We start from the raw sequence: 26,683 nt of genomic DNA on the forward strand, positions 1-26,683 counted from the left end.
AAATATATATTAATTTTAGCACAAAGTTGTGCGCGTTACTTGGTCACTCAATTTTACAGTGCATGGTGGGTATTGTAGTTTCTCGTTCACAAAGTGGACGAACTGAATCGGAACAAAACTACAAAAATGGCTAACACATTAATATGTTTTTCCGGTTTACATGTACTGATCCAATTGGTCGCACGGTTCTCACTTTTGATTGGCTAGTGGACGCACACGCACCCCATATTTACGGAAGTGATGCACTACTACTGAAAATCATTTCCCGTCTGCAGGTTCCTGGTTTTTCCTCCACGTTTAAGTTCCTAAATAGACTTTTTACGTCTTCAAAAACTATGTGGGACCACGAGATCCGAGCCATGGTGAGCACCCACGCCATCATAGCCGCCTCGATGCTTATGGCGACCGTCGTACCGGCAGTGATCGTCCCGGGCTTCTCCGTGTACGACACCCACCTGCTGTGGATCTACTCGGTGTCCGGAGCCGTCGCTGCAGCCAGTGCGCTCCTCTTCTGGATGCTCGGCATCTCGCCGCCGACCAAGAAGAATACGCTCGGATATAAGGTCAAACATACGGGGGTTTGGGGTTTTTAAGGGTTATTGATCTATCTTCGTTATTCATTATCCATTATCCGTTATCGGTCAGTTCATAATACGCTACAAAGCTTAGGAGCCGAGACACTTACTCTCAGCCAAAAGGCCAAGCTAAGGTCCTAGCCCTAAAGCCTTGCTGCGATCATTGCGAATGCACCGTTCCCGGAGGTACTGCAATACCGGGCCGATGCGTGGAGTGGACAGAGCAAGCTCATATTCCATCTCCGAAATGCAAAAATCAAAGATAGTGACTTCATAGAAAGTACACAAAAAGCCAAGCTAAGGACTTAGCATCAAGGCCAAAGGCCAAGTTAAGATCCTGGCTTCATGTTCAAAATCACTTTAAGGCAAAGTTATGGTCCTAGCTTCACAGCACCTTCATGAACATGGTATCTCCTCTGTCAAACATACGATCGGACAATGTATATCCGTCAAATTGAGTTCAAGTCTGGGGTATTTTCAGAACCCTTATTACAGGGGTGTCAAACTCATTTTAACTCGGGGGCCACACGATAGAACAAACATTCTGTCGGGGGCCGGACTAGTAGATTGAAGAGAAAGAAAAAGAGAGATAAAGAAATAAGAGAAGGAGAGAGGGCGGGACAAAGAAAGAAAGAGAGAGAGAGTGTGAGAAACAAAAGAGATAAAAAGAGAAGTCGTGAGAGAGGGGGAAGAGAAAGAAAGAAATCCAAAGAGAAATAAAGAAATAAGAGAAGGAGAGAGGGCGGGAAAAAGAAAGAAAGAGAGAGAGAGTGTGAGAAACAAAAGAGATAAAAAGAGAAGTCGTGAGAGAGGGGGAAGAGAAAGAAAGAAATCCAAAGAGAAATGGAAAGACAGAAGGAGAGAAAAGAGAAAAGAGAGAAAAGGAAAAAATGAAGTTAGAGCAAAAGAAGTTAAAAAGACACAAGAGACGAAGAGCAACAAAGGAAGAGTAAAAGACAGACACAGAGAGTGGAAGAAAAGAGGTGGAAGAGATAGAGAAATAAATACAAGTACAGTGTCTTTGTGAGAGGCACCTGGCTTTTGGCAACATCAAGTTGACATATTTCAACCTGCAGCTTGTTTTTCTCTTGCGCTTCTCTGAGTGTTGTCTCGCGGGCCGGATTCAATCTTTTAGCGGGCCTGATTTGGCCCGCGGGCCGCCTGTTTGACACCCGTGGGTTAGACTGTCTCTCTATTCTTCACCTGTGCGTCAAACACACTGCAGAAGTCCTTTAAACAAAATTCTGACGCTCTGGTGAGAATGTAGAGAAACTTTTTAATCAGAATGCAGAGCAAACTGCAATCTGCAAATCAGTGTTTCTGGCACTGTGAGTAAAGCTATTGGATAATGAGATAAGCTTTAATGCCTTTTCTTATGTCATCTGTACCGTTAGTGGTAAAGAGACCTCACTGCCGCGAGTTTGATTCCCATTTCAGACAAAGTTTTGTGATTTAATCAGCAAAATATATCGACTGATTAATCGTTGCACGTCATATACAGCCCAACGATTATACACGGTAGCACTCACTGTAGTCTCTGTTTTATGTACCTTATAGTACGGTATGCCTGATGTATGAACATGATATTAAAGAAGATTATTTTTGGGGGTGTGCGCCTTATAATCCAGCGAGCCTTGTAGTGCAGAAAATTCTGTACATAATTCACTTTTCTTCTATTTCTTTGTGCAGTTTTCTAGATTGTTCCGTTCCTGTTTGTACTTCTTCCTGTCCTGCTTGTTCTTCCACATCTTGATCGTTCTCTATGGAGCTCCTATGATCGAGTGAGTATTGTTCGATTGTGGCTTTTTATTTGGACGCCGATTTTAAGGGGGACATATTTAAAGTCATCATTTAAATCAGAGGGGTGTCAAACTCATTTTAACTCGGGGGCCACACGATAGAACAAACATTCTGTCGGGGGCCGGACTAGTAGATTAAAGAGAAAGAAAAAGAGGGATAAACAAATAAGAGAAAGAGGGAGGGAAAAGGAGAGAGGGCAGGGCAAAGAAGGAAAAAGAGAGAGAGCGTATGAAACAAAAGAGATAAAAAGTCATGAGAGAGGGGGAAAAAAAGGAGAGGAGTAAAGAAATCCAAATAGAAAGACAGAAGGATAGAAAAGAGAAAAGAAAGTGTGAAGGGTAGGAAGAGAGAAAGAGAAAAGGAAAAAAGGAAGTTAGAGCAAAATAAGTTAGAAAGAGAGAGAGAGACAGAGAGAGAGAGAAATACATGCACAGTGTCTTTGTTCGAGGCACCTGGCTTTGGCAACATCAAGTTGACATATTTCAACCTGCAGCTCGTTTTTCTCTTGCGCTTCTTTGAGTGTTGTATCGCGGGCCAGATTCAATCCATTAGCGGGCCTGATCTGGCCCGCGGGCCGCCATTTTGACACCTGTGATTTGAATCATTCCGTCAATGAATACTCTACTTACAAATGTAATTTGATCTGGGAGTAGCTTTGTAACCTGAAACATTTGTAAGTAGAGACGCATTTTGAATGTAAATGCGCCAATCCGTTCCAAGCCCCGCAAAAGTATATATTTTTTAGAAAATCAGCTCTAGAACATGAAACAAATACATATTCAAAATGATTACCGCACAATAAATATAAAACCAGAAGAGCACTCCAGGATTCACGCATACGTAAGTATGTTTAAGGCTTGTATAAGGTCCCTGTAATGTTTTGCACTAAAAAATAAACATTTCATAAAATAATATGCTCTATAAAGATGAACAAAGTTGAGTTTAACTTACTTTTGGAAGATGTGCTTCAAGAGTTAGGCGACTTCCTCCTCCGTGGTAAAAAGTGGCAGAAAAAAAGTGTTGCAACCATTTTCTCAACCGCATCAATCTTTCTTATTCCACTTTCATTTCAAATGAAATAGCCCGCCTCTTCTTTACACTTTACATCAAGCATATTGAATGGATGCACGAGATATTAAACAATAAAAATGTCAACGGTCTTAGCGCGCTGGAGATACAGTATATTATGTTTACACACGAACTAGCCGTTTCTTTTGAAATGAAAGTGGAATAAGAAAGTTGATGCGGTTGAGAAAATGGTCGGATCGCTTATTTTCAGCCACTTTCTACCACGGAGGCGGAACTCTTGAAGCTCATCTTCCAAAAGTAAGTTCAATCCCAGGATCTTCGGGAACCCTCTGGATCGTATACTTTCGATTCCGGGTATTCGAATAATCTCACGGCTTAGAATGACTCCGAGTATTTTAATTTAAGAAGTAACGCAAGTTTCTCTTTAATTTGACACAAAATATGTTTCTTTCAGATCGGCTTTGGAGACGTTTTCTCTCGCCGTGCTGTTGTCCTCGCTCACCACCGTCCGATGCCTCTGTGTGCTTGGACCAAACGTTCAAGCTTGGATCCGAGTTTTCAGCCGGCACGGGTGAAAAAGGACTTTTATGATCTTTTTCAGTCACTTTTTAGTTGAATGTTTAATAGCTTTGTGGTAGTGGAAAAAGACGAATTTTGTATTTGCCACTAGAGGGCAGCAGAACATTTCGAAACATCCATCTGGTCAAGTCAGGGATACCATACTTTGTTGCCAGCAGATTGAATCCGGCCCAGGAGATGCCGTTGAGAGAAGTGCAAGAGAAAAAACGAGCTGCAGTTTTAAATATGTCCGTTGGATGTCGCCAAAGCCAGGCCAGGCCGCTCACATGAGAACTGTAGTTGTGTTTCTGTCTCTCCTTTGTTCTTTTTCTCTCCCTTTCTCTTTTGGCTGTGTTTTCTACTCTCTCTTTTCCCTCTCTCTCTCTGCATCTCTCCTTCTCTTTGTACTTTTTTTTCCTCTCTGTATCTTGCTTTTCTTTTCTCTTTATTCTCTCTCTTTTTCATATTTCTATGTCTTTCTCTGCTCTCTCACTTTAACCCTTTCTTTGTCTCTTTTCTCTCTCTCCTTCTGTAACTCTATTTTTTTCTCTTAGTCTCAACTTCTCTTTCTGTCTCTTTCTCTTCTTTCTCTCACCTTTTCACTCTTTCCCTCTCTCAATTGTTATTTTTTTTCTCTATATATCTCTCTCCTCAAATTCTCGCTCTCTAACAATTTCTCTTTGTTTCTCTATCTCTCTGTCTATTCTCTTTTTCTCTATTTTTCTTTTTCTCTATGTGTCTCTCTCCTCTTTGTATATTTTTCTTTCTCTGTTTTCTCTTTGTGTCTTGCTTTTTTTCTTCTTTATTATTTCTCTTTTTCATCTTTCCATCTTTTCTCTTTCTATCTCTCTTTCAGTTTTCTCACTTTATCCCTCTTTTTGTCTCGCTCATCCTGTAACTCTCTATTTTTTCTCTTTTTCTCTCTTAGTCTCTACTTCTCTTACTGTGGCTTTCTCTACTCTTTTTCTCACTGTTTCTCTCTTGTTTTCTCTCTATTTCTCTGTCTCTCTCTTTCTCAATTTCTACCTCGCTCTATCGATTCCTTTCTCGCTCTCTTTCCCATTCTTTCTCTCATTTGTTTTCTCTCTCTTTCTCCCTTTTCCTCTCACATGAGAGGCACTGCGCTCGATAGATACACAAATAGAAGAAACAAGACAAACACAAAAGTTTTTCACTTCATTTGTGGTCACGGTGGCTCGGGAAGTAATACAGATCATTCAGTTTGGTTTATTTTTGCTGTCATTTTTGATTATACTATATTTTTATAGTTGTACTATCGGTATTTTTCTCCTGTTTTTCTATAAAACTTGTATTTTCTCAAAATGAGCAAAAAGTATCTGCCAATGGAATTGTATTGATACCGGTATACTGTATAAACAAAACGTCATCTGCTGCCAACTACTGGTATGGATGAATGTTTGCGGATCACGGGAAGAAAGCATCAATTTCGATAAATGTCATGCTTTTTTCACCAAACATGAGATTGGACAATTTCCTGCGACACACTAGAACAGGGCTGTCAAACTCATTTTAACTCGGGGGCCACACAATAGAACAAACATTCTGTCAGGGGCCAGACTAGTAGATTAAAGAGAAAGAGAGAAAGAAATAAGAGAAAGAGGAAGGGAAAAGGAGAGAAGGCGGGACAAAGAAAGAAAAAGAGAGAGAGAGGGAGAGAGCGTGGGACACAAAAGATAAAAAGTCGTGAGAGAGGGGGAAAACAAAGGGCGAGGAAGAAAGAAATCAAAGGAGAAATGGAAAGACAGAAGGAGAGAAAAGAAAGCGCGAAGGGTATGAAGAGAGAAGGAGAGAAAAGGAAAAAAGGAAGTTAGAGAGAGAGATAGATAAAGAAATAAGAGAAAGAGGGAGGGAATAGGAGAGAGGGCAGGACAAAGAAAGAAAAGAGAGAGTGAGAGAGCGCGAGAAACAAAAGATACAAGTTCGTGAAAGAGGGGGAAAAGAAAGGGAGAGGAAGAAAGAAATAGAAAGACAGAAGGAGAGAAAAGAGAAAAGAAAGCGCAAAGGGTAGGAAGAGAGAAAGAGAAAAAGGAAAAAAAAGAAGTTGGAGCAAATGAAGTTAAAAAGACACAGAGAGAGAAAGAGACAAAGATCAAAAATGGAAGAGAAAAAGAGAGACACAGGGAGTGAAAGAGACAGAGAGTGGGAAGAAAGGGGTGAGAGAGAGAGACAGAGAGAGAAATACAAGTACAGTGTCTTTGTGCAAGGCACCTGTCTTTGGCAACATCAAGTTGACATATTTCAACCTGCAGCTTGTTTTTCTCTTGCGCTTCTCTGAGTGTTGTCTCGCGGGCCGGAATCAATCCCTTAGCGGGCCTGATCTGGCCCGTGGGCTGCCTGTTTGACACAAGTGCACTAGACAAAGCCTCACGACATACTGGTTAAAAACCTGGTCTAGGGAACTATATCTATTCAAGTGACTTGTTATTCTTCTTTGCAGGGCAATGTCAGTTTGGGACACTTGCCTGCAGATCATCGTGATTTTAACGGCGTTGGGCACATGGCTGGGAGCCCTCGGGATTCCTCTGGACTGGAATTCACCTTGGCAGGTGTGTTCCCGCTAGATAAATGCTCATGTGGCCAGAAATATTTTTACGAGGGCATCTGTCATGTCGTTTTCAGTCAACAGATGGTGCAAAAAAGTAAAAAAAAATGGAAATATCTATCTGTTACCTCATTCAGGGCCATAACGTTTAAATAATAATTCAGAAGCATTGTCCCTGACTGCCAAAGCATAAAAATATTTAAGTTTTTATGTTTATTGGAACTATTATAGGGTTTGGCGCACCTCATCAGTAAGTATCAAGCCTCTGGGAATGATTTCAGTATGATAAATCACCGTCGTGCAGCCCTTTGAGACTCTTTGTGATTAAGGGCTATACAAATAAACATAACTTGACTTAACATAACATTAAATGGTAGGTATGCCTTTGATCAGATCTTTGTCCACACATCGAGGAAGCCCCTACTTCCTAGTGTTGCTTCCCATATTCATCGATTGAAGTGTGTAGGTGAAGCAGCGTGTGAGAAAAGCGATAAGTACGGATAGTTTTTTTTTTCTTTCTAAAAACAAAAGGTGGCAACGATGACATTTCGTCCTTTGTGTGATCACCTCACCGGACACATCAAGCATTGACATGTTCTGCAATACATTGTTATTTTACAAGCACATACTCTTGTGTTTATGGAAAGTGTTGTTTGGATACTGGAGGTATCACAAACGCATAAAAAGAAAAGCACGGAAATGAAAGTTCTGCTTGAAATGGATCATTTCATAAACGACTTTTTTTCATCAGAAACTTAAAAATATTCTACTGTTGTTGTTAGTAAATGATGGCAAATGCTAGAAATATACTTAATGTTTCCAATGAAAAATGAGGTTTCAAGCTATGTTGAATATGTAAACTAATATTTGCAGACGACACTAACATTTTCTATTCAAATGATAACGATATTGATTTGGTAACCTGCATTAATCGTGAATTAATCAACCTAAAAGTATGGATGGATATGAATAAATTATCTTTAAATAAAACCAAAGTAATATTCTTTGGTAATCGCAAGGCAAATCAAGATTTAGATGTAAAAATGGATGGCGCTTTAAGAGACATTGCATCAGAAATGAGGTTTTTAGGGGTCATAATAGACAATAAATTAAGTTGGAAAACACACATCAGACACGTACAAACTAAGGTATCTAAAAGCATTTCAATATTTAATTTATTTATTGTTCTCTAGTTCTGCCATACTCAACATATTGTGCAGAAGTCTGGGGCAATAATTACAAAAGTTCACTACAGCCCCATTTTATCCTTCAAAAACCTGCAATAAGAACCATACACAGGGTAAGATATCAGGATCATGCAGTCCAAATCATTAAAATTGGATGATTTAATAAAAAAATTCACTTCACAACTGTTATTTAAGGTCAACAAAAACGTGGTGCCAGAAAACATCCAAAAATTATTCATTCGGAAAGAGGGAAATCATAACTTGGGGCTGTAGTCAATTCAAAATCCTAAAGGTGAGAACCACCAGGAAAAGTATGTGTGTGTCTGTGTGTGGAGTCAAACTTTGGAATAATTTACAAGATGAGATCCAACAATGACCAACTCTTCATGTGTTCAAATTTTAATAAGAAAAAAAACATTACTGGCGAAATACAGGGATGAAGAAAATGGGATATGAGTGAGATTGGAAACTATGGTTAACTTGTTGTTATTGTTGCTATTATTATTTAATAACTGTTATTATAAATATTATGTTTATTTTTGTTGTTATTATTATCACTGATGCCGCAGTGATATTTGGTAACTAGTGGCATTATGACGTTGAGGGATGGGTATTACGAAGATTAGTGTATAAAATATGTGGTTATTGTAATTATTATAGTTATTGATATCTGACCTATGTAATAAGTATATCTGTGAAATTTTGTTATATTAGACACAAGAGGAGAAGAGGATTTGTAAAATGTATTTAATAGGGAAGGGAAAATAAGCTTCTGCTTCTGACTACCCCTTTTCGAACATGTTATGTGACATTATTTTGTTGTTGACGCATTGTTTTTAATGTTTGAAATAAAGTTTTCATTCATTCATTCATGTTATATCCTATGCCTTTAAGGCTATAGAACTACATTTTCTGCAGGCCTTCAAATATGAGTCAAAATGGCCGAAATTTAGAGAAACGTCTGGCATTGAACGAGTAAACTGATATTACCTAAATATGATCTTATCCACGATTCTAGATTAAGACCAGGTCCACTTCTGAATCCGTTTCTTTCAAATATCTCGTCGAAGGCTTTCATGATCATATCAGTTTTCATTGTCTTTTTCTTCCACTCAGGTTTGGCCAATCTCTTGCAGCCTGGGCGCCATGTTGGGCTACCTTTCGGGCCTCGTAGCGGCCCCCGTGTGGATTTACTTCCATCGCAAGCAGCTCACTTACAAGTGCAAGTAACGGACTTCGCCAGAAGGGGGCGATGGGTGGTCACCGCTCACTCACGGACACGCTCTGCCCATAGGAAAAGCGGATGTAGTATGAAAGTTCCGAGTGTGAGTACGGTTCTATGAGGTCCTCCTGACCACCAGGTGTCACCTTTGAGAAATACGTACTTAAAACTGTCACTAAGATCTTATTATCAGCATTGTTGCCAGGCGGCTTGTTTTTCGAAAGTGCGTCTATAATGAAGGTGGGACATATAATCGGGAGTTCCTCCTTGAATTTTTCGTACTGTTCCTGGTCTAAGGCGTCAGCCATCTTGAAAGTCTTTGCCACAGAGGCATCTGAGATGACTCGAGTCTCCAGGACCAGTAGATCTTTCCCTGTCTCCAGAAATGGGTTTCCCATTACTTGTGTCAGACAATGAACATTCTGAACAGAGGCATTTTGAACACTTGGAAAATTAACTGTAACATATTTGACTTTTAATTTCACTTTTTTATGTTTTGTGCCGCAGTTGTTTTCAATTTTTATTTTGTGTTTTCCGTATTTCCTCATTTTCACACTGGTAGGGTGGGGTTCAATGGCTGGAAATCCTAAGTCATCTGCTGCCGTCTCATCGATGGCGATAAGACTCCCTCAGGTCCTTTTCCTCACATGGTTTGTCTGTGCCTTGCTGTCAAGGTTAAAACTTAAAGTAAAAGAAAGAAGAAAAGAGCACAATCTTTAGTCGGAAAGTTAGGTTTCGATAGCCCAGGATCGGCTCAAGGAAGAACACACTTCTCCTTTTTCAGGACGCTCATTTATTGGAAAACACAAGAAGGAAACTACATATCTGATTGGTTTAAATGAAATTACATGAACACTGATTGGTTTAGGCAGGAATCGCATATTTAAATGCAGTGTGTAAAGTTGATTGCTAGATGGCGTGCGAGTATAATAAATGAGCAATAGGGATAGTGAAACTTTGTAAACACAATGCGTCTCTGTGGAATGTGGGAGTCGAGGCCATCTTCATGAACCAGCTAGCAGGCCTCATAGTGGCCTTCAAGATTTAGCTTTTGAATCAGAGGCACATCCCTTGGTGCCTGAGAACTTATTCTACTGACCTTGAAGGTGGTTGCGAAATCGTAAAACCACACACTTAAAAGAGCATATTTTAAAAATGAAGAGTACAACAGTATAAGAGTATAAAAGGCACATTTAAACCATAATTTCCCTTACACTTCATGTTTTTACCTATTTATTTAGTTTTTTATCGTATTTTAACCATTGTGTGTTTATTGGGTTACCGGAATCCTGAGAAAAAAAGTGTATGCCACAAACGAGAACTCTGTCTTTTGTTCTCCTGTGGGATGTGATATCAGTCTCCCGGCTCCATGCACTGTTAGGAATTAAATATTAAAATGTTCCATTTACTAAATTGTTCGAATTAGTTATCTGACTCCTTTAACCAAACACAACCTGCATTCTCCTAACATTGCGCGCTCGTTTCTTGAAGGAAAAATGTACATTTCCACACGGGGGCAGATTTAATTTCTTAAACAATTTACGTGAACTCTATCGAATATATGGCCGAATTAGTGTTGCTCGAGTCTCTGTCAAGCTTCCTCTCTCGATCTTCTCTCTTTCTTCCTCTGCCCACGTTTTTTCCGCAAGCTGGTGTGCCGACTCCTCCCATGGGCGTGCCAATGAAAGCCCCCACGTGGCCCCACCATCTCAGAGAAGAGCGTCCCGATGTCTAAAAAACTAATAACAGCAGTTTCTACGTCATCAGGGCCTTGTTCTCCAAACATCGCCTGGCGTACCCGTCAGAGTCCTGTTGTCAAAATTTCCCAGCCAAAACATTCTGAATTTGGAACAGTGTGACCTGAAGCCCACTCAGTGAAAATCTTAATTGCACTCGATAAATGTAAATTGTATTTAATCGTATAAAATCCTTCACGAGGAACCAGAAACTCACTTGTGGCAGATGTGGCCAACAAGGGAGCCAAGAAGAACTGTTGACTGATGTAGTCATCTTAGCAATAAAAGTCTTTCAGGAAATGTGGATTGCCTTTGGAGCTGGTAGCAATTTCTCAAATATAGCTGTTCTCAAGGTGGCTGCTGCATCGGGTCCCACCACTTGTTCAACACTTCTGGCATTTCATCCTTTCACCGGCTTTGACACAGCATCTTCATTCTGTGGTCGTGGTTAAAAGACTGCCTGTAGGTCACAGATGCCACAAGAGTTGAGTGACCAGTCTTTATCTTCACTGGAACGTTTTGTCGTGCTTCTCCATGACAGAACAAGTGCATGTCGAGATGTTAATGAGGCTAGGAAGCATATTTTCACCCAGCGATCAAGAGCACTGGAAAACATTCCACCTGCATGGGATGCCTTGAGGCAACACATAAAAAGAGCAATGTAATGGGCTCCTTGGAACCCTAATTTGGTTCCTCAGCCATGTTTGCCCAGTCCACCAATATGGGGATGGGTTGACTCCGATGCTGGACGGCAGCCACTTTGGACAACATTCCCTGAAGTTTCGCAGGCGTAACAAATCTATATACTTTACGTAACCTGTTCAACTGTTTACACTGCATAGAAACTTTCGGATTGTTGTTTAAGTTTCTAAATAGTTAAAGAAATTTTTTCTTCGCATTTATACGGTATTGTTTCTTAAAATCCAAGAGTTTTGTTGATTTATCAAAACATGGGGTGATTTCCTGACCTCGACCTCCCAGCCTCCATAAAGTTGTCCTTTTAGAATGGTATCAATATTAAAAAGTGGTTTCTCATCCACAGAATCATAGACATACGATTTTGTTTACGTTTCTATCACACTTACTTCCCATGATACCCTCATCTGATTGTATGCATGAAAATGCATGATGATGGAAATCATTGGCCCCAGGTAACCCCAGGGATGACCTGTAAGAGTAATATTTTGAATATTTTTGAGTTTCTCCTGGTCGGAAACATTAATATACACACCAAACCCACGTTGTTATCATATTTACATCCTCAGATATAAACCTTTTTAATTTTATGCATAGAAAGTAGAACTTTCAGAGGTCCATGACCTCTACCTGGCCCCCAGAGATGACTAAGAGACAATTAGGTATTAAATATAATTTGTCGTGCCCGGGTTTATGGAAACAAATTTAATTTAGGTGTTGATTAGCAGATATTTCTTATTTAATGCAAAGAAATGTCATATTACGGAGGTTGTGACCTCTATCCCACCGCAGAGGTCAAACTGAAAATGGCTCCACATCTCAAATGAAAGCTCCTGACTTCTAGAACAAACCCTGAACGTTTCACGCTGTTTTCAATTTGGGCTTAATTGTTATGATAACAAAAGCATAACAGTTCCACGATATTGTGCATTTCCTGGGCGAAACTGGATGCGGTAATACTATCGTGTACCGCAAGAGGGGGCGCGCGCACTCCCAAGACAAAAATATGCACGCTCGGTTTTAAAAAGCGGGAGTTTAAAATTGATCATTTTCTAAATCTGGTTTTTAATCAATCATTTTTATTTAGTTTTTATCAACTTATAAGAAAAATTACTGTAGCAACCTTTAAATTCTTGTTTTAATGTTTTGTGCTGCAGTTGTTATAATTTCATTTTTTTTTTGGTTTTCAGGGTTTTCTCATTTTTACACTGGTAGGGTGTGTTTAAATGGCTGAGAATCCTGCCATCCCTTTTAGTGGGGATAAGACTCCCTCATGTCGTTTTTCCTCACATGGTTGGTCTGTGCCTTACCATAATTGTTTGTTCCTATTTATTTAGTTTTCTTTTAATATATTTCAACCATTGAGTGTGTGTGTGTGTGTTGGATTGTCGGGTGGGGATAAAGGGAAATAGTTGATTGTGTTATGGTACACTGAATTTACACAGTACTTTGAGTGGCAATTTATTGCTAAAAATTGTTTTACCAATAAATGTGATCTTTTTAATTTAATTTTTTTTTTAAATGCCAGGAAAGAGGCAACCTGAAATGAGCACACTTGTCGCTTATTAGCACCTTTTAGCAAAGTGATGGGGAAAAAATATATATAAAAATAAAGGTGCTGTGAGAAATGCAGTTCTTTTATTTTTAAAGTGCCGTTAATTCCCTGCCAACTCCCTTCTCACTATGGATGCTCGATATCACATTTTACAGAGTGATTCTAAAAATGATATCAAAATACTGAGTACTTTATTACGATAGTACATACAATTCCCGTCCCTCAGCAAAAAAATACTTATATTTTTAAAGAAAAGTCAAACGTTATGATTGACATTCTCAGCCCGGCCCAGCCCGAACGTTATGATTGACAATATAGGCACAAGCCGGCCTGACTCAAACATAATGATTGACGTTCTAGGCCTGACCTGACCCGGCCCAAATGCTAAAATTTACATTATAGGCACGACCCAAATGTAATATATGGGCAAGACCCAGCCTGACCCAAACGTAATGATTGACATTCTAGGCCCGGCCCGACCCAAACGTTATGATTGACATTATAGACACGACCTGGCACGACCCAAAAGTAATGATTGACAACATAGGCACGACCTGGCCTGACCCAAACGTTATGATTGACATTCAAGACCCAACCTGGCCTGAAATCTGGGTCGGGCTCAGTCTTAAGATCTTACCTCAGGTTTTCAAAGACAGAGTCTCACCAAAGGTTACATGTAAAAAGTATCGAATTTTCTTTTAAGCTTCAGTTCATCAGCAGTGACTATCTCCTTAACCACCCCAGCAGCTCCTTGTTCCACGTTTCGAGGGCCGCAAATGGATCGCGAGCCGCGAGTTTGATACCCCCGCTGGACAAATTAAACTGGTACGACCCAAACGTAATGATTGACATTCTTGGCCGACCCGGCCCGGCCCAAACGTTATGATTGACATTATAGGCACAACCCGGCACGACCCAAACGTTATAATTGACATTATAGGCATGACCCTGCACGACTGAAAACTTATAATTTACATTATAGGCATTACCCGGCCCGGCCCAAACGTAATGATTGACATTCTAGGCCTGGCCCGACCCAAAAAGTAATGATTGACATTATGGGCGCGACCCGGCACAACTCAAACATAATGATTGATATTCTTGGCCGACCCGGCCTGGCTCAAATGTAATGATTGACATTGTAGGCCCGACCCGGTCCGAAATCCGGGCCCGGTTGGGTCGGGCTGTGTCCTAAGATCTTACCTTTGGGCCGTATCCTTTTTTTTAAAGGAAGAAACTCACCAAAGATTACATATAGAAAGTAGTAAATTTTCTTTTAAGCTTCAGTTCATCAGCCGTAACTATCTCCTTTCCTACCACAGCAGCTCCTGATTCCACATTTTGATTTAAATAAGAATAATTCACAAAAAAAGATTATTTGAATGACGTAATTTGTTGAATTTTATAATACAATGACCAGGAGCCAATTATCTCAAACATTGGCATGTGGATATTAATCCTTGCCTGACTAATTAGCATCCATATCGACTTCGCATAGTTAGCACTAACAGTTCTCCTATATGGAGGGGGGAGCTCTAAACGTCTTGAGGGCCGCAAATGGTTCGCGAGCCGCGAGTTTGATACCCCCGCTGGACAAATTCAACTGGCGTTTGTTAATTCTATGAAAATTCACAGGTGGAAAAATCCATATTTTACATTGTGGAATCCCTACCTAGAGGTCACCGCCATGCTTGTCTGGGATCTTGCTGATCCACTGTGCTTTGCGACACTGGTTTTCGTTGGCATTAGATGATACAGCGGGAAACATCCTAGAAATCCTTGCCGCGCTTCAGTATACCCACCAGAACTCGTGCCCCCCTCTCATGTATTTTCAGGAGTACATCGCAACCCGAGTAACCCGGGAAACAGCCTCACCTGAAAAAAAGGAGGCCCATATCGCTCTCAGGGTTCGTACGGGTGCTTAAAATCCGGGAAAATGGTTCAATAGGAATATGTTGTTTTCAAGGTCATTAAAAAGCTTGAATTTTGGGCGGTGCTGGAAATTCTCGCCATGTTAAACGAAGAAAAAGGAAAATATTAAAGGGGATCGCGTGGTGTTGGCATGTGAAGCGTCATTGCCCCCTGCAGGTGCAAAAAAGAGGTACATCTCTTGCTGGCCAGGGTTTTAAAAGGAAATTCATGGAGATGACTAGCTTAAACTATATACGGGGATAGTCCATGTCTACAAAGTAAAACACTTTATTTATGAAATATTCTATTATATATGGAAATAGTTTGAAAATACTACGAGAGAAATACATCAACAATACCACTGCAGTAATTCCCCAGTCCCTTAACCAACAGGGTCGCAGGGGCACCATTTCCTGTGGGGTGTCATGGGCAAGTACATCCTGGTCGCGCCCATCCCTCTCCAGGCTAATAATTGTTTCCACTCGGTCTACGTGACCTTAATAGAATTTGAGGTGTCAAAAGTGGGAGACTATTAGAAATTAAAAACATACTACTACAGCAGTATGATGACAGAGATACTATAATAAAAAATTCGAACACAAAAACACAGAACTAATACTATTGTAATACTTCAAAAGTAATTCGATAAAAATACCGGTATATTAATACTATGAAAAAAAAGTACCACTATGGAAATAATATGACAGAAATACTACAAAAATATCACTACAGTAATACTATTAAAAAAAATACTACAACCGAAATATTATGACAGAAATACTACAAAAATATTACCACAAAAATATTACCACAAAAAGTAACGACTGAAATACAAAAAAGAATCCTGCAGAAATACTACAGAAATGCCAAAAAAATACTACTATGGAAATACTATAAGAATACTACACAAAATCCTACAGAAACGCCATAAAAATAATTCTGTGGAAACAATTCAAAAATACAAAAATGCTACAAAATACTACAGAAATGCTACAGAAATACTATTATTACAATACTACAAAAATAGTACAGAAATACTACAGAAATGCTACATAAAGGCCGTAAAAAATACTTCTATGGAAATAATACAAAAATACTACAGAAATGCTACATAAATACTACCGTACTTTGGAAATACTACCAAAAAACGACAGAAATAGGGAAATATTACAGAAATATTACTAACTTTTTTCAGCAATACTACTAAGGAAATAATACAAAAATACTACGGAAATACTACAAAAACACGACAGAAATACCACATAAATAAAACTGAAATATTAAAATGGAAATACTACAGAAATAATACTACGGAAATACTACAGAAATGCGAAAAAAATACGACAAATGCTACATAAATGCCATAAAATACTTCTATGGAAATAATACAAAAATACTACAGAAATGCTACAGAAATACTAATATGGAAATATTACAAATATAATAATGAAATGCTACTATGGAAATACTACAAAAATACCGCAGAAAAGCCACAAAAATACGAATGTGGAAATACTACAAAAATACTACAGAAATACTACTATGGAAATAATACAAAAATATGACAGAAATACTACAAAAATACCACAGTGGAATTACTCCAAAACTACTACGGAAATGCTACAAAAATACTACTATAAAAATACTACAGAAATCCCATAAAAATACTTCTATGGAAATACTACAAACATACTAAAGAAATGCAACAAAAATACTACTATGGAAATAACACAAAAACAGCGTTTTGAGACTTCTTGTGATTAAGGGCTATACAAATAAACATGACTTGACATTGGGAAGGAGGCCACATCATAAAAGTGTAACCCTTATGGCTGATGAATTTGTGGCCAAACGTCTCCGGTGCTTCCTTGCACGTTTTATTTATTCATTAAGTTCCGGGGGGCCGATTTGTCACCGCTTCGCCTGGCCTTGATTTCTTCTTGCCCTAGATGGCCTTCGCGGGGTTGGTACGGTTGCTTGAAATCCTTGAAAATGCTTGCCTTTTCAAGATTGAAAATTGCTGTATTTTTGGGTGAAGTGCTTATAAATGCTTGAAATGTTTCACACAAGTCTACTCGAAAATGACGCTGACACCGCTCTCTGGTGGCTTTGCATTTCTTCTTTCCTCGCGATTAACGCCAGCTCGCATTAGTTTGAATGGCATTGTCCTATGAAGCATGATCGCTCACTATGGGTGGCTCCCAAGAGGACAGGCGCACGCTACACCTCAACCGGTCCTAGTGCTGGATTACTGTTCAGAATAATATCAGAGCAATGTGAAAAAACAGAATATTTCTGTTTTTTTAAGTATATTTTTCTTGTTACGTGCTAGACAAGTTACCAGTAGGTCCAGTAGACTCTCAAAAAACAAGACCCAGTATTCATAATAGGCATGCTCCATAGGCTGCAAAATTGGGAAAACAGTTCAAAGGGGTGTGTTAAAAAAATGCAGTGTCTGCTGTTGACTGTACAAACCCAAAAACAAACTTTATTATAACCAACTAATGCATAGGTGTCAAACAGGCGGCCCGCGGGCCAGATCAGGCCCGCTGAGGGATTGAATCCGGCCCGCGAGACAACACTCAGAGAAGCGCAAGAGAAAAACAAGCTGCAGGTTGAAATATGTCAACTTGATGTTGCCAAAGCCAGGTGCCTCTCACAAAGACACTGTACTTGTATTTATTTCTCTTTCTTTCTTTCTTTCTTTCTTTCTTTCTTTCTTTCTTTCTTTCTTTCTTTCTTTCTTTCTTTCTTTCTTTCTTTCTTTCTTTCTTTCTTTCTTTCTTTCTTTCTTTCTTTTCCACCCCTTTTCTCCCACTCTGTCTCTGTCCCTTTCACTCTCTGTGTCTCTCTTTTCCTCTTCCTTTGTTGCTCTTTGTCTCTTTCTCTCTCTGTGTCTTTTAACCTCTTTTGCTCTAACTTCCTTTTTTTTTACTTTTCTTTCCTTTCTCTTTCTCTCTTCATACCCTTCGCGCTTTCTTTTTTCTTTTCTCTCCTTCTGTCTTTCTATTTCTCTTTGGATTTCTTTCTCTTCTTTTCTCTCTCCCTTTCTTTTCTTATCTTTTGTTTCTCACGCTCCCTCCCTCTCGCTCTTTTTCTTTCTTTGTCCCGCCCTCTCTCCTTTTCCCTCCCTCTTTCTCTTATTTCTTTATCTCTCTTTTTCTTTCTCTTTATTCTACTAGTCCGGCCCCCGACAGAATGTTTGTTCTATCGTGTGGCCCCCGAGTTAAAATGAGTTTGACACCCCTGAACTAATGGCACCTTCCAGTTATTTTTTCACTCCATGATTGCTTTACAACAGGGGTGGCCAAACCGGTCCTCGAGAGCCACGTGTCCTGCATGTTTTGGGAATTTCTCTGCTCCAACACAAAAAATTCAAATCACCTAAGTCATTTTCAAGCTCCCACACATCTCTGTAACAAGCTGAAGATTTGCATCACCTGAGAGTGAGAAGAGAAACCTCCAAAACATCCAGGAGATGCAGCTCTTGTAGACCGGATCGGCCACCCCTGCTTTACAACATTCCACAGTTCATTTACACTTCTTGGTTTTGCTTTACAAACAGCCTTTTTGAGATCACCCCAAAAGTTCTCGATTGGATTGAGATCCTGGGATTGGGATGGCCACTCCTTTACATTCATTTTATTGCTTTGGAACCAAGATTTTCCCCGTCTACTGGTGTGTTTGGGGTCATTGTCCCATTTCAAGGGATAGGGACAACATAACTTCAATTATCTTGCCATACACAAAGTGATCCATGATCCCTGGTATGCAATAATAGGCCCAACACCAGAGTAGGAGAAACATGCCTGGACCATGATACTTGCACCCCCATGCTTCACTGACTTCAATGTGTACTGAGGTTTGAATTCACATGCTTGGGATTCTTAAAAATAAATTTGCTTCACACAGACCTCATCTAACCGAACCCAGAGAATTGATCATTTTAAATGAATAGCAGATACATAATACAAAATCAGTTTCCATAAAAACCTTTACATCCGGAACTGAAAACTATTGGTAAAACTGTAAAAAAAACCTTCAGAGTTTCTACAAATGAAATTACAACAAAAACTGCTAAATTACTTACAGATTGTTTTATATTTTTCGAAACTACAACAGTAGTTTTTACCAAATTTGCTTGTCAAATTAACAAAATCCCTTTACAGTATTTTTCAGTATTTTTTACCAATATTCCTAGTTTTCACAAATACTTTGGGATGAAATCACGTTTTTGTTGTTGTAGATATAACAAAATATATTAGTGTTAAGTAGTTTACAGAGGTTGAACATAACCAGGGTTGGGTAGGGTTACTTTAACTGGATTACTTTCAATTACTTTTGGATTACTCCGATACCAAATATACTAATAAAAGACAAAAGAAACTAAATATGAATAAAATGACTAAATTTTGTGCAGGCTTGGGAAGTAACGGAATACATGGAACGGCAAAAATGATGTTGGCAAGCTGTTTGGATTTATTTTCATTTTGTTTCTCTCGCATTTTATGGTAGGTTTGCCGGAGATCAAAGAGATCAAAGCCAGGAGAGAAAGCTTACCACGTGTTGTGAGTCATCATTTTATTCATATTTAGTTTCTTTTGTCTATTATTAGCATATTTGGTATTGGAGTTATCCAAAAGTAATTGAAAGTAATCCAGTTAAAGTAACCCTACCCAACCCTGTAATTATGTTACTTTTCTGTGGAGATTTTACAAAGTAAATGTCATGGTTAGTTTTTACAGTTTTTACAATGTTCTAAGAGAAATCGCAGTAGCACAATATCCGGAACACTCCATCGCGGCAAGCCTCCATCATCTTTCATCATATCTTGCCCACTTGAGCAATCTTGTTTACGGCAACAATGGCTCCCTTTGTTGCGGCACACCGGGAAAGCAGCACGACAACATGTTCAGTCCGCAGTAACACGACACTCCAACTGCTAATGAAGCATCGCAGGAAAACAAGTGAAAGGGGGGAAGGCTAGAAAGGAGGGTGAGAGAGGAGGGGAGTGTGAAATAACACCTTTGTAAGGTGAAGGATGGTTGCCAATGGTTAGAACCCGACAAACATGAAGTAATCCCGATACTGTGCCTAGCGAAAGTATTGGCCCCCCTCGAGAATTTTTTTTTGTCATATGGCAATATTTCAGGCTTCAAACTTATTGCTAAAAAAAAATCTCAATTGTGAAAAGAAAACTAATATATTCAACATTATAATAATACTATAGATCACAGTCTTTTGGGGTATGTCTCTTTAAGTTTTGCACATCTTGAAACAGAAATATTTACCCATTCTTCTTTGCAAAACAGCTCAAGATCCTTGAAGTTGGATGGTGATAGTTTGCGCAAAACATTTTCAGATATTTCCACAAAGGCTCTGTAGCAGGGGCGTCAAACTCATTTTAACTTGGGGGCCACACAATAGAACAAACATTCTCTCGGGGACCGGACTAGTAGATTAGAGAGAAAGAGAGAAGGGGAAAGAGAGAGAGAAAAGCAAGAGAGAGAGAGAGAGGAAGCAAACGGGGAAAGCAAGAGACAGTGAAAAGTGAGAGAAAGAGAGAGAGCAAAAAGCGAGAGCAAGTGAGAGCAGAGAGAGAGAGAGAGAGAGAGAAAAGCAAAAGAAAGACAGTGAGAGCATGCGCCCACATTAAAACATGTAACACAATCAAAAAAGTAACCCAAACCCGACTTTAAGTCCCGCTATTGTAACTGAATATAAAGTACACAGTCCAAAAACCACAGCCGGCAAAATGAACGGAAAATGATACCGGTACTTAAGGTTTGATGCAGACCTGCAGAGTCCGGGTCCCGTTGAAAGTAATCAAAGGAAAAAAAGTGTATATTTCCAAAGGTAAGGGTGGGAAAAATATATACCCACTATTGTCCGCTGCGTCCCAAAACACGTCTCACCTTTACTCCACTTCCCGTCAGCCCCCGTTGTTTTCTCCCCTTCTTTTTGATTCGCCCGTGGAAAACATATCAGAATAAGCCTCTAAAATAAATACATTGCAAAAATATACGGTTGCAAATACATATTATACATGGTTACACATATTTACAAAGAAAGACGGTACACCGAGAAAGATTTCAAAGCTTTAATAATAATAATATAACTTTCATCCCAAACAGTGACTGTGACAGGTAGCAACTTGCTACTAGCAACACGCTCGCAAAACAGTTAACGGGTCTGTTAAAAAAATATACCGTACTTGTAAAAATCACAGTAAACCATCCTCATCTTCCTCCTTATAACTGACGCCATCAAAGTCATCTTCCTCAGAGTCAGAAAGAAACTTTGTCTTACAGACGTCGTCCCACGCTCCCTTATTCCAAAACACGCTAGTAACACGCTCGCAAAGTAAAGTTTACGTGCAATAGCTCTGTATCCTTTTTTATCGGATTGCTCGATTGCTTTTAGCCTGAAAGCTGCGTCATGTGCCTTTCTTTTTGCAATTTGCATGATAAGGATATGTCTACGCTAAATTATTTGTGCACAAGCTAAGAAGTTGCAGTCTTCGTTTTGCGATTTTAATAACTGATATTTAAAGACTGTGCCTTTTGAAAAACGTATTCCAAAAGACCATTTTTTAGGGTGCTTATAATGCGGAAAATATGGTAATTTGAAACCACAATATTCTAACAGAAATTGGCCGCATCACTGAATAAGCCGCAGGGTTGAACGTTGGGGAAAAAAGTAGCGGCTTATAGTCCGGAATTTACGGTATTTATGATGAAATACTGTTTTTGAGTGCCTGGCCCCTCTTCCTGCGTTTGGTCCCACTATAAAATCCTAACAAAGCCATCATTTTTAAATTAAGCTCTTCTTCGGCTGCTCAGGTGAACGGAAATATTAGTCGAGAGTTTACAGGCTGACATGATGTGTATTGATTAAACATGACTTTTTGTCTTCCAGGTACTTAATGTCCTCCAGTATAGTACCTAGATTACCTCAATTTATTTTGCGGCACACCTTCTCTCCTATTTGACTTCGTACAACTAATGAGAAAATCCAAATGCAAGATGGCGCACGTACCGGAAATGAACGAAACCTATCATCAGCGGCGGAAAATTACAATAAGATAAACAGGCAGGCAATATTTACCGAGGACTCATTCAGCAAAGACGCCAGACCTTGCTGGAGGATCAACGTGAATATCTTAGCCAGATGCTTCCAAGTCATCATTAAAACAAAGATTTAGAAGACACAATCTGAATTGTATAAGGCAGATACCAAGTATTCAATGGCGGACCGTGGAGTTTACACCTACACCTTCACTCCAGTCTGAATGAGTCGTTTTTTTCCCAGGGATTTTGTGTCGAGGACTTTAAATGTGTTGAGTATGAAAAGGTTAAAATTGTTTTCTGTTCTCTGTAAATATTATAATTTGTTTCTTGTGTTTTTCATTCAACGTATTTGTCAAGGTTAAAACATGAGATTGTATTAGGATGAAGAACACACTGAGTTGGAGATTTAGGTTTTTGATAGCCCTTTGAAGGATTTAATAAATTTGACTATAAAGGATTTTATACAACTGAATACAAGTTACATTTATTGAGTTTAATGCAAGATATTCACTGACTGCGCTGTAGTTCAGGGCGGCAGTAGCTCAGGAGGTAGAGCGCTCGTCTTGGGATCAAGGGATCCCAGTTCGAATCCCGGCTCGTCCGTGTTACATGTCGAAGTGTCCTTGGGTAAGACACTGAACCCCTAATACCCCCAATAAGCAGGTCAGCGTCTTACATGGCTGCAATACAAGGCCGCTATTGGGAAATGTGGAGCACATTGTAAAGCGCTTTGGGAAGTCATTGACTTGAAAAGCGCTATATAAATGCAAATCATTTCATTTCATCATTTCATTTTCTCTCTCTCTCTCTCTCTCTTTTCCACCCCTTTTCTCTGTCTCTTTCACTCTCGGTGTCCCTCTTTTTCTCTTCCTTTGTTGCTCTTTGTTTCTTTCTCTCTGTGTCTTTTTAACTTCTTTTGCTCTAACTTCCTTTTTTCCTTTTCTCTTTTTTCTCTTTCTCTCTTCCTACCCTTCGCGCTTTCTTTTCTATTTTCTATCCCTCTATCTTTCTATTTCTCTTTGGATTTCTTTCTTCCTCTTCCCTTCTTTTCACCCTCTCTCCTGACTTTTTATCTCTTTTGTTTCTCACGCACTCTACCTCTCTCTTTTTCTCTTTGTCCCGCCCTTTCTCATTTTCCCTCCCTCTTTCTCTTATTTCTTTATCTCTCTTTTTCTTTCTTTGGTAAATGTGAACCTGGAGTGCCACGCCCAATTTCATTGTCACAATATGTTCAACCCATTTTGTAACAATGACAATAAAGGTATATTCTATTCTATTCTTATGTGAGGACTTTTCTCCCTGCTTTACTTGCAGATTCAATTGATGTCTTCTCTCTTTATTCGAGTGTCTACTAAAGATTAAGCCGATCCGATCCAAAGGACGGAATGGTATCGGTACAAGTTATCAATATTTGGGTATTGCTATCAGTCTGAAAAGACTGTAGTCTTGTAAATCTCAGTTTTTGGGGTATCCAGCAGTATTACATAACATTCCTTTTAAGTACACCATTTTAGGGGATTTAAATGGAAAGAAGATGGCGTCATTAGTGTGGAGAATTGGACTCATTTACAAGCTTTACACTTGAGCGCCTTTGGAAATCGGCCAGATTGCGAAAAATTATGAATCCGATACATCTTTGCGGACATAAAGGCTTCGGGGTACTTCATTTACATATCACATTTGTGTTCTTTTACTCACAGTGCCAAATAAACTCTCCTCCTCCTCTCCTCATAAGGGCAGTGAGCATGGCAGCCAAATGACTATATCTTAAAGGGACACTGTGTAATATTTGACCACTAAATGTCTCTGTATTGTGTAGTGTGATCGACCGTGGCCAAATTCAAGCACTGATTAAGGATTTGTAAAGGCAAATTTTCCAAGTTCTCCAGTACCATTACAAGTAAAATCTGGTGCAAATCGTTTATTTTGCGTACCCGCAAATATATGTGCGGTTTGACCGTGCAATTTTTGATCCTGCGTTTTAAAATCTTGAGTACATCGCAAATATAAGTTTTTGAGACATGTTTCTTCCCATGTAGGTGTTGGGTAAAATGGAGCTTACGGTACATTAATTTTTTTGCATCCTTGCTCTAGTACACATTTTATAGTGCCCTGTTTAGGTGTACTATGCACCCGTCCTCTTGGGCGCAACTCATAGAGGGTGATGTTTCATATGCCATACAAACTAATGCGTGCTGCCATTAATCATGAGGCAAGAAACAATGCAATGGCGAAGTGAACCCAGACAGCAGTGTCAGCGTCATTTTTAAGCAGACTTGTTAAGAAACAGGGAAACTATAACAAGGGTTTACAAGCACTTCACCCAAAATTCAGGCATTTGTCCATCTTTGAAAACACATTAAAATTCAAGCATTTTTAAAGATTCTAGTCAAGTCATGTTTATTTGTATAGCTCTTAATCACAAGAAGTCTCAAAGGGCTGATTTTTTTTGTGTTATCTCCATAGTAGTATGTTTGTAGTATTTCCATAGTAGCATCTCTGTAGTATTTTGAGTATTTCCATAGAAGTATTTTTATGGCTTTTCTGTAGTATTTTATACAGTGTTTCCATGGTAGTTTTTTTGTAGCATTTCCGTAGTATTTTAGGAGTATTTCCACAGTGGTATTTTTGGAGTATTACTGTCATATTTTTGTATTATTTCCATAGTAGTATTTCTGTAGTATTTTTGTAGTATTTCCATAGTACTATTTTTGTGGGATTTCCATTGTAATAGTTTTTTTGCATTTCCGTAGTATTTTTTGGAGTATTTCCATAGTAGTATTTTTTGTGGGATTTCTGTGGTATTTTTGTAGTATTTCCATTGTAGTATTTCTCTAGTATTTTTGTAATATTTCCATACTAGTATTTTTGTTGCATTTCTGTAGTATTTTTGTATTATTTCCATAGTAGCATTTCTGTAGTATTTTTGTATTATTTCCATAGAAGTATTTTATGGCCTTCATGTAGCATTTCTGTAGTATTTCCATAGTAGTATTTCCAAAGTAATATTTCAGTTTTATTTTTGCATTTTTGTACTGTCTTTGTAGTATTTCCATAGTAGTATTTCTGTGGCATTTTTGTAATATTTCCATAGTAGTCTTTTGTAGTACTTCTGTGGCATTTTTGTATTATTTCCACAGTAGCATTTCTGTAGTATTTTGTAGTATTTCTGTAGTATGTTTGTGGTATTTCAATTGTAGTGTTTTTTTAGCATTACTGTAGCATTTTTGTATCATTTCCATATAAGTATTCTTAGGCATTCTGTAGGATTTAGTGTACTATTCTTGTAGTATTTACAAAGTAGTATTTTTGTAGCAATTCTGTAGTATTTCAGTAGTGTTTTTGTAGTATTTCCAGAGAAGTATTTTTGTAGCATTTCTGCAGTATTTTTTGTTTTATTTCAGTCGTTATTTTTTCTAGTAGTATTTTTGTAGTATTTCTGTCATAATATTTCGGTAGTAGGCACTCAAAGTGACCAAACTGTACAATTTTTTTTCCTTTTTTGCCCCAGACTCTCATACTTTTTTATATCACAGATATGTCTAAAACACTAGAAACGACATGCCCCTTTGAGTGGCATGCCTACTGTGAGTCTAAACTAGTCAGCTATAGAGTCCCTGAAAGCTGGAATATTTAATAGATACTTTATTCATCCCCATAGGGAAATTCACACTTCCAGCAGTATCCTTGTGTTGAGAAATAAAACAATAAAATAAAAGATATAGAATTGAAAAATACCCACTATAACGTGTTGGTATGGAGTATTTAAATAGTGCTATGGAAAATACACACTGTGATAAAAATAGGGTAATATGCAAATTTGGGGGTGGGGTTTAATGTGGGATTTTACTCCCCCGGGTGGAGTTAAAGACCCTCAAGGCAATGTTTTTCAAAATAAGGGCTGCACCACATCGTCATACTTACTTCCTTTGATGCAAAAGTGTAAGTACAAGAAAAAAAATCTTGTAAAACTGTTCTGCGAAAATTCAGAATTTCTAGAACTGTTGTACCATTTTACCCCTTTATGTGGCAAGTGACCATAATGTATATGGTCACTTCATTAGACATCAACACTAGATCAATTTCTTCCTTTAACTGTGTTTTTTCATTTTAAAATATCTTTGTACTATTTTTATTTTATTTATTTAGCTTTCTCCTTGTTAAGAGAAAATATTATACCGCTTTCTTGTAAAATAAAGTCTTAAAATATCCTCTTAACATTGAATTTGAATTATAGTTTTTTTTTTCAAAGCGTTTCATATAAATTGTTAAAATTTCAATGCATATGTTTATAACTTGTATAATTATTCATAAATTGTCTTAATCAATCGTTCGTTTTTTTAATTTGAACTCCTTTTTCCCATTTTTATATTTATAAATTATTTTCCTATAACTAAAAAGTTATACGCATGAAAATCAGTTTTAAAACGAGCGTTATGATTTATTTTCTATGTACATGAGTTGTTGACTTGACCAACGTAGCCGCCTACACAGGCATGCTAGGTACTTTCCACAGCAAGATGCCAGACAATCATATCAGCTCCCTTTTGGTGAAACATGGTAAGTAACTACAAATTTCTTGACCCGTTTAAAAACATATCTATATGAGAGTTCATGCATTTTTGCCTACGATTGGAATCAAATTTTTGGGTGAATGAATGACGTTTTAACGACCACTAGGAGGCACTAAATAACACACCACGTGTTTACTCCCTACGTAAAACCATCCCGAATCAGGCGCTCGAATCGCATCAGACGGCTGACAACAAACAATGACTGCC

General features: G+C 38.6%; 1 protein-coding gene and 1 pseudogene across 1 annotated transcript; one reads left to right on the forward strand and one right to left on the reverse strand.

Annotated features, from left to right (window-relative positions):
• The first annotated feature begins 239 nt into the window (after positions 1–239).
• pigf (phosphatidylinositol glycan anchor biosynthesis, class F) lies at positions 240–10,347 on the forward strand. The gene is made up of 5 exons (XM_088323513.1): positions 240–563; positions 2,265–2,356; positions 3,859–3,975; positions 6,421–6,529; positions 8,829–10,347. Exons 1-5 carry the CDS (start codon positions 336–338, stop codon positions 8,940–8,942), a joined length of 660 nt encoding a protein of 219 aa, XP_088179639.1. The 5' UTR covers positions 240–335; the 3' UTR covers positions 8,943–10,347.
• Positions 740–911, reverse strand: LOC148347656 (U2 spliceosomal RNA; annotated as a pseudogene).
• Positions 10,348–26,683: the final 16,336 nt, after the last annotated feature.

The sequence above is a fragment of the Urocampus carinirostris genome, chromosome 19 (assembly GCF_059441175.1).
Source record: "Urocampus carinirostris isolate Australia breed hairy pipefish chromosome 19, RoL_Ucar_1.0, whole genome shotgun sequence".
Lineage (NCBI taxonomy): Eukaryota > Metazoa > Chordata > Actinopteri > Syngnathiformes > Syngnathidae > Urocampus > Urocampus carinirostris.

What these genes read in the sequence shown, in the direction of transcription:
- pigf (XM_088323513.1), top strand. Translation starts at nt 336, where the DNA reads ATGTGGGACCACGAGATCCGAGCCATGGTGAGCACCCACGCCATCATA. An exon ending in AGAATACGCTCGGATATAAG is followed by an intron (nt 564 to 2,264) that starts GTCAAACATACG and finishes TTCTTTGTGCAG; the next exon opens with TTTTCTAGATTGTTCCGTTC. An exon ending in CGAGTTTTCAGCCGGCACGG is followed by an intron (nt 3,976 to 6,420) that starts GTGAAAAAGGAC and finishes TCTTCTTTGCAG; the next exon opens with GGCAATGTCAGTTTGGGACA.